Below are 8366 nucleotides of genomic sequence, written 5' to 3'. Positions count from 1 at the left end.
ACTCACACATCGATCCGGAGGCGGTCATGGCGATGAAGAGACCTCCGGGAGATGATTCCCCTCTCCGGCAGGGTGCCGGAGGCGATCTCCTAAATCCCCCGAGATGGGATTGGCGGCGGCGGCGTCTCTGGAAGGTTTTCCGTATCGTGGCTCTCGGTACTGGGGGTTTCGCGATGAAGAATTTAAGTAGGCGGAAGGGCAGGTCAGGGGGCCACACGAGGGCCCCACACAACAGGCCGGCGCGGCCAGGGCTTGGGCCGCGCCGCCCTAGTGTGGCGTCGCCTCGTGGCCCCACTTCTTATCCTCTTCGGTCTTCTGGAAGCTTCGTGGAAAAATAGGACCCTGGGCGTTGATTTCGTCCAATTCCGAGAATATTTCCTTTGTAGGATTTCTGAAACCAAAAACAGCAGAAAACAGCAACTGGCTCTTCGGCATCTCGTCAATAGGTTAGTGCCGGAAAATGCATAATAATGACATAAAGTGTGTATAAAACATGTGAGTATCATCATAAAAGTAGCATGGAACATAAGAAATTATAGATACGTTTGGGACGTATCAAGCATCCCCAAGCTTAGTTCCTACTCGCCCTCGAGTAGGTAAACGATAACAAAGATAATTTCTGAAGTGACATGCTATCATAATCTTGATCAATACTATTGTAAGCATATGAGATGAATGCAGCGATTCGAAGCAATGATGAAGATAATGGGTAAACAAGTGAATCATATAACAAAGACTTTTCATGAATAGTACTTTCAAGACAAGCATCAACAAGACTTGCATAAGAGTTACTCATAAAGCAATAAATTCAAAGTAAAGACATTGAAGCAACACAAAGGAAGAAATAAGTTTCAGCGGTTGCTTTCAACTTCAACATATTTATCTCATGGATAATTGTCAACACAAAGTAATATAACAAGTGCAATAGGTAAACATGTAAGAATCAATGCACACAGTTGATACAAGTATTTGCTTCTGGGATAGAAAGAAGTAGGTAAACTGACTCAACAATAAAGTAAAAGATAGGCCCTTCGCAGAGGGAAGCATGGATTACTATTTTTGTGCTAGAGCTTTTTATTTTGAAAACAAGAAACAATTTTGTCAACGGTAGTAATAAATCATATGTGTTATGTATAAGACATCCTATAAGTTGCAAGCCTCATGCATAGTATACTAATAGTGCTCGCACCTTGTCGTAATTAGCTTGGATTAACACGGATTATCATTGCATAGCATATGTTTCAACCAAGTGTCACAAAGGGGTACCTCTATGCCGCCTGTACAAGGGTCTAAGGAGAAGGTTCGCATTGGATTTCTCGCTTTTGATCATTCTCAACTTAGACACCCATACCGGGACAACATAGACAACAGATAATGGACTCCTCTTTTAATGCTTAAGCATTCAACAACAGGTAATATTCTCATAAGAGATTGAGGTTTTGTATCCAAACTGAAACTTCCACCATGAATCATGGCTTTAGTTAGCGGCCCAATGTTCTTCTCTAACAGTATGCATACTCAAACCATTTGATCATGAAAATCTCCCTTACTTCAGATAAGACGAACATGCATAGCAACTCACATGATATTCAACAAAGGTGAAAGTTGATGGCGTCCCCAGAAACATGGTTACCGCTCAACAAGCAACTTATTAAGAAATAAGACACATAAGTACATATTCTTCACCACAATAGTTTTTAAGGCTATTTGTCCCATGAGCTATATATTGTAAAGGCAAAGAATAGAAGTTTAAAGGTAGCACTCAAGTAATGTACTTTGGAATGGTGGAGAAATACCATGTGGTAGGTAGGTATGGTGGACACAAATGGCATAGTATTTGGCTCAAGGATTTGGATGCACGAGAAGAATTCCTCTCAATACAACGCTAGGCTAGCAAGATTGTTTGAAGCAAACTCAAGTATGAAATGGTGCAGCAAAGCTCACATATGAACATATTGTAGGTATTATAAGACTTTACATTGTCTCCCTGTTGTTCAAACACCTCAACCAGAAAATATCTAGACTCTAGAGATCAATCATGCAAACGAAATTTTAACAAGCTCTATGTAGTTATTCATTATTGAGTACAAGGTACATGATGCAAGAGCTTAAACATGATCTATATGAGCACAACAATTGCCAAGTATCACATTATTCAAGACATTAAACCATTTACCACATGCGGCATTTTCCGTTTCCAACCATATAACAATGAATGAAATAGTCCAACTTTCGCAATGAACATTAGAAATAAAGCTAAGAACACATGTGTTCATACGAAACAGCGGAGCGTGTCTCTCTCCCAAACAAAGAATGCTAGGATCCGATCTTATTTAAACAAAATGAAAATAAAAATAAAAACAAACAGACGCTCCAAGCAAAGCACATAAGATGTGACGGAATAAAAATATAGTTTCATTAGAGGTGACCTGATAAGTTGCCGATGAAGAAGGGATGCCTTGGGCATCCCCAAGCTTAGACGCTTGAGTCTTCTTAAAATATGCAGGGATGAACCACGGGGGCATCCCCAAGCTTTGACTTTTCACTCTTCTTGATCATATTGTATCATCCTCCTCTCTTGACCCTTGAAAACTTCCTCCACACCAAACTTAAAACAAACTCATTAGAGGGTCAGTGCATAATTCATATATTCAGAGGTGACATAATCATTCTTAACACTTCTGGACATTGCACAAAGCTACTGAAAGTTAATGGAACAAAGAAATCCATCAAACATAGCAAAACAGGCAATGCGAAACAAAAGGCAGAATCTGTCAAAACAGAACAGTCCGTAAAGACGAATTTTTAAGAGGCACCAGTCTTGCTCAGATGAAAATGCCCAAATTGAATGAAAGTTGCGTACTCATCTGAGGATCACGCACGTAAATTGGCAGATTTTTCTGAGTTACCTACAGAGAACCATACCCAAATTCGTGGCAGCAAGAAATCTGTTTCTGCGCAGTAATCCAAATCTAGTATTGACTTTACTATCAAAGACTTTACTTGGCACAACAATGCAATAAAATAAATATAAGGAGAGGTTGCTACAGTAGTAACAACTTCCAAGACTCAAATATAAAACAAAAGTGCTGTAGTAAAATGATGGGTTGTCTCCCATAAGCGCTTTTCTTTAACGCCTTTCAGCTAGGCGCAGAAAGTGTGAATCAAGTATTATCAAGAGATGAAGCATCAACATTACCTCGGGCTTTATGCATACCCTTCTTATTCTTTTTCTTACTCTTTGGTTTAGGGAATACATGTCTACCTCCTGGTGTAGAGGTGAATTTTAGGGTGCCTTCTCCCACATTTATGACTACTCCCAATAGTTTCAGCAGGGATCTTCCAAGTGTGATTTGTCCTGTTCCTACACATTCAATAACAAGATAATCAGTGGATACCGTTCTTCCACGAATGGTTGTGTGCACACGCTCGGCTATTCCCTTAGGAATTATAACAGAGTTATCAATAAGAGTTATTCCTTCTCCCCCTTCAACGAGTCCCCAAAGTATCAAAGATTCATAAATACTCTTAGGCATAAGGCAAAATTCAGACATAATATCACAACGGGCATGAAAAGTTTCACCACCAATAACAACTTTAATAGTAGGGTCCCATTTTGAAGGTTCGGAGTTCACTAAAACTTGATCAAGACGGTTACGAACATAACTATAATTTTCTTTCAAGTAAGATGCACTTGTCTCAAGAGTGTTTAATCTATTATAAATGCTAATAAGAGGTGAATCAAAGTTATTAGCTGAACTATGTGATGCAACCAATTTCTTTATGGCATTAAAAGCTTGATCCCCATTGCAATGAAGGAAATCTCCTCCCACTACAACATCTAAGGCATACCTATAGCGAATCATAAGCCCAAAATAAAAGTTACTAAGGAGCAAACTTAGAGTCATTTGAGGTTCAGCTTTACGATAAGAATCAAAAATTCTAGACCAAGCATCTTTAAAACTCTCCTCATCCCCTTGTTTGAAAGTAAAAACTAATTGCTCAGGTGAAGAAGTAACAGGTACAGAGCTAGACATGATAACGAAACAAAGTAAATGCAAGTAACTATTTTTTTTTGTGTTTTTCGATATAGAGAGCAAGACAGTAAATAAAGTAAAACTAGCAACTAATTTTTTTGTGTTTTGTTTTAGTGCAGCAAACAAAGTAGTAAATAAAATAAAGTAAGACAAAAACAAAGTAAAGAGATTGGAAGTGGAGACTCCCCTTGCAGCGTGTCTTGATCTCCCCGGCAACGGCGCTAGAAAAAATGCTTGAAACACACGTCCGTTGTGAACCCCAAGAGGAAGGTGTGATGCGTACAGTAGCAAGTTTTCCCTCAGAAAGAAACCAAGGTTTATCGAACCAGTAGGAGCCAAGAAGCACGTTGAAGGTTGATGGCGGCGGAGTGTAGTGCGGCGCAACACCAGGGATTCCGGCGCCAACGTGGAACCTGCACAACACAATCACAGAACTTTGCCCCAACGTAACAATGAGGTTGTCAATCTCACCGGCTTGCTGTAAACAAAGGATTAGATGTATAGTGTGGATGATGATGATTGTTTGCGAAGAACAGTAAAAAACAATTGCAGTAGATTGTATTTCAGATGTAAAGAATAGGACCGGGGTCCACAGATCACTAGTGGTGTCTCTCCCATAAGATAAACAGATGTTGGGTGAACAAATTACAGTTGGGCAATTGACAAATAAAGAAGGCATAACAATGCACATACATATATCATGATGAGTACTATGAGATTCAATCAGGGCATTACGACAAAGTACATAGACCGCTATCCAGCATGCATCTATGCCTAAAAAGTCCACTTTCAGGTTATCATCCGAACCCCTTCCGGTATTAAGTTGTAAACAACAGACAATTGCATTAAGTATGGTGCGTAATGTAATCAACACAAATATCCTTAGACAAAGCATCGATGTTTTATCCCTAGTGGCAACAACACATCCACAACCTTAGAACTTTCTGTCCTTTGTCCCATTTAATGGAGGCATGAACCCACTATCGAGCATAAATACTCCCTCTTGGAGTCACAAGTATCAACTTAGTCAGAGCCTCTACTAGCAACGGAGAGCATGCAAGAACATAAATAACATATATGATAGATTGATAATCAACTTGACATAGTATTCAATATTCATCGGATCCCAACAAACACAACATGTAGCATTACAAATAGATGATCTTGATCATGATAGGCAGCTCACAAGATCTAACATGATAGCACAATGAGGAGAAGACAACCATCTAGCTACTGCTATGGACCCATAGTCCAGGGGTGGACTACTCACACATCGATCCGGAGGCGATCATGGCGATGAAGAGACCTCCGGGAGATGATTCCCCTCTCCGGCAGGGTGCCGGAGGCGATCTCCTGAATCCCCCGAGATGGGATTGGCGGCGGTGGCGTCTGTGGAAGGTTTTCCGTATCGTGGCTCTCGGTACTGGGGGTTTCGCGACGAAAACTTTAAGTAGGCGGAAGGGCAGGTCAGGGGGCCACACGAGGGCCCCACACAACAGGCCGGCGCGGCCAGGGCTTGGGCCGCGCCGCCCTAGTGTGGCGTCGCCTCGTGGCCCCACTTCTTATCCTCTTCGGTCTTCTGGAAGCTTCGTGGAAAAATAGGACCCTGGACGTTGATTTCGTCCAATTCCGAGAATATTTCCTTTGTAGGATTTCTGAAACCAAAAACAGCAGAAAACAGCAACTGGCTCTTCGGCATCTCGTCAATAGGTTAGTGCCGGAAAATGCATAATAATGACATAAAGTGTGTATAAAACATGTGAGTATCATCATAAAAGTAGCATGGAACATAAGAAATTATAGATACGTTTGGGACGTATCACTAGTCTATAAACTATGGGCATTGTCGTATTTACCCCACGTCATTTTTAGATCGATGACCGAGGTGCAATATTCTTTATTAACATTTTTAAACACTTTGTAGGCATGTACCACCAAAATAATAATATATATGTAAAGGTCAATTAACACATTCAGTTGGGTTAATGTCTTTACAAGACATTATAAATTTCTTGATCAATTCTACTTCTCTGTGGGGACGTCAAACAATTTGGGGTCATATTCTTTAGATTGGACACCCATGAAATCTCCAAGCAGAAAATTAAATCTGCCGCAGATAGATGAACTCTTAACCAAAAGATATTGTTCTTGTAGAGCAGAGCATGAACATTTTTTTCCTGCATGCTCGGAACCAGGCCACACATTCTTGGTACTTGGTTCTGAACCTGAATACGGGACAAGGAGAGCTATACAACTGATTGTAAATTTTGTGACGAGACAAAAATATGCCACCAGCAGGCAAGTGCAGCTCACTTGTTAAGTCCTAGCTAACTCTATAAAGAGGGAGACAGCGCAGTACAATAGCTTGGACTCGCCATGTTACGCTTGGCGATCCGGCCACAGTGTGTCCTTCTTTCTTTCGTATGATCATGTCTCAGTCGCCAAGCCAGGTTATCCCATCAGTGGCAAACCAGCAGTCGTCCCAGAGGAGGTTTGCGGCGACGCCAAGACTCGCCGGAGAATTCTTTTTCTCGCTCGCTGGCGAGGGTAACGCGTTTCGGCAGTCGTTGCAAGGAGCAACATGAAGATAACGGCGCCTTCCTCGATAACTGAAGCGATGCAGCTGCAATCCCTCCGGCTATGATGATTCCTCCCGGCGCTAGCTGTTAATATGACACGCCGGCAATGCACAAAATAGGCTGAGATATATTAGAGGGGAGCTAGGTGCAGAATAATACGATCCCTTGAGGCAGGAAGGCGAAGGACAGGGACAATTTCGGAAAGGGTGCGGGCGACGGCCGGGAGAGTTGGAGTCTGAGCACGGCAACTGCACGTCGTACGCGGACTTTTAGCGATCAAACCGGGTTTTTAGCAGTCCTGTTAAGATTGTAATCTGTACGTGCCCTTCTACTTGTACGGTTGTACCAGCTTCTATATATAGATGAAGATCAACCCGTAGCGCATAGGATTCATTGCGGCCCGTATCGATTTTTCACCTTGCCGTTGTTCATCTCACATAGCTACGAGTATACCTATCCCACCTCGAGCATGGCTGAGTACACCCGTATTCCGGTCGCCGCTGTAGGCGAGAAGAGGTTCCATGTGATGAAGATAGAGGGATACTCGAGAGCCAAGCAGCTCTTCAGCTCGGGCAAACATACCAGATCGGCGTGTTTCAGCGTCGGAGGCCATAGCTGGGCTGTGCAATGCTATCTAAACGGCGACACGGATCCGGACTTTATATCCCTCTACCTGCTTCTTGATTCTTCTGATGATGCCAGAGAGGTGACGGCGGAGTTCAGTTTCAGCGTGCTAGACAAGGACGGAGAAGCGGTGGCCTCGCTCAGCCGTACCCATTGCACGCGCAGCTTCAAACCGAAAGGTTTAGGCTGGGGCTACTCTAGCTGCGTGAGGAAGGCCGATCTGGAGCGATCTGCGCATCTGAGAGACGATTCCTTGAGCATCGGATTCGATGTGGCCGTCATGAAGGCGATCGGAAGCAGGGTGGCAAGGGTTCCTCCGAGCGACCTGCATCAGCATCTCGGCGACCTCCTTAAAAGCAAGGATGGAACGGACGTGACCTTCCAGGTCGGAGGGGAGAGTTTCTCGGCTCATAGGTCCGTGCTCGCTGCGAGGTCGTCTGTTTTCAAGGCGGAGCTCTTCGGTGCCATGAAGGAGAACACGGTCGACACGATCGAAATTGGTGATATGGAAGCTGATGTGTTCAAGTCCTTGCTCAGTTTCATATACACCGATTCACTGCTTGATGGCGAAGCACCTGGAGACGTGGTAATGGCTGGCCACCTGCTTGTTGCCGCGGACAGGTACAACATTGAGAGGCTGAAGCAGATTTGTGAGCGCAAGCTATGCAGTCACATTGACACCAACATGGTGGCGACCAGCTTGGCTTTGGCTGAGCAGCATGGCTGCCATGCACTCAAGGAGGCATGTTTGCAGTTTCTCGCTTCTCCTTCCAATTTGGAGGGGATGAAGGCAAGTGAAGGCTACAAGCATCTGAAAAGCAGTTGCCCGTCTGTTCTTAAGGAGCTAGTGGCTAGACTCCTGCCGGCCGAGCTCAAAGCGGCCAAGGACATTATCATGGAAATTTAGTACTTGTATGTGTGGTAATGATCGTATGATACTTTGTGTCGACGCTACCAGCTTTCCTGGTGTACGATGTAAATCGGTCATAACTACCAAAATTTTATTCCCTAGCGCAGTAGCGCTTACGTTATATATGCCCTGAAGAATACTATCCAAATCATTGTCGTTTTTCTCCCTTGTTTACAACAGTATTAGCAAAGCAAGGAGTTATCAGCATGCTAGAAC

General features: G+C 43.2%; 1 protein-coding gene across 1 annotated transcript; it reads left to right on the top strand.

Moving 5' to 3' along the window:
* The first annotated feature begins 7085 nt into the window (after positions 1-7085).
* Positions 7086-8147, top strand: LOC127338626 (BTB/POZ and MATH domain-containing protein 1-like). The gene has a single exon (XM_051364669.1). The coding sequence runs from the start codon at positions 7086-7088 to the stop codon at positions 8145-8147; it is 1062 nt and encodes a 353-aa protein (XP_051220629.1).
* The last annotated feature ends 219 nt before the right edge of the window (positions 8148-8366 follow it).

This window comes from Lolium perenne, chromosome 3 (assembly GCF_019359855.2).
Source record: "Lolium perenne isolate Kyuss_39 chromosome 3, Kyuss_2.0, whole genome shotgun sequence".
Lineage (NCBI taxonomy): Eukaryota > Viridiplantae > Streptophyta > Magnoliopsida > Poales > Poaceae > Lolium > Lolium perenne.
The sequence above is the reverse complement of the archived record's forward strand: the minus strand, read 5'-3'. Positions and strand labels throughout refer to the sequence as shown.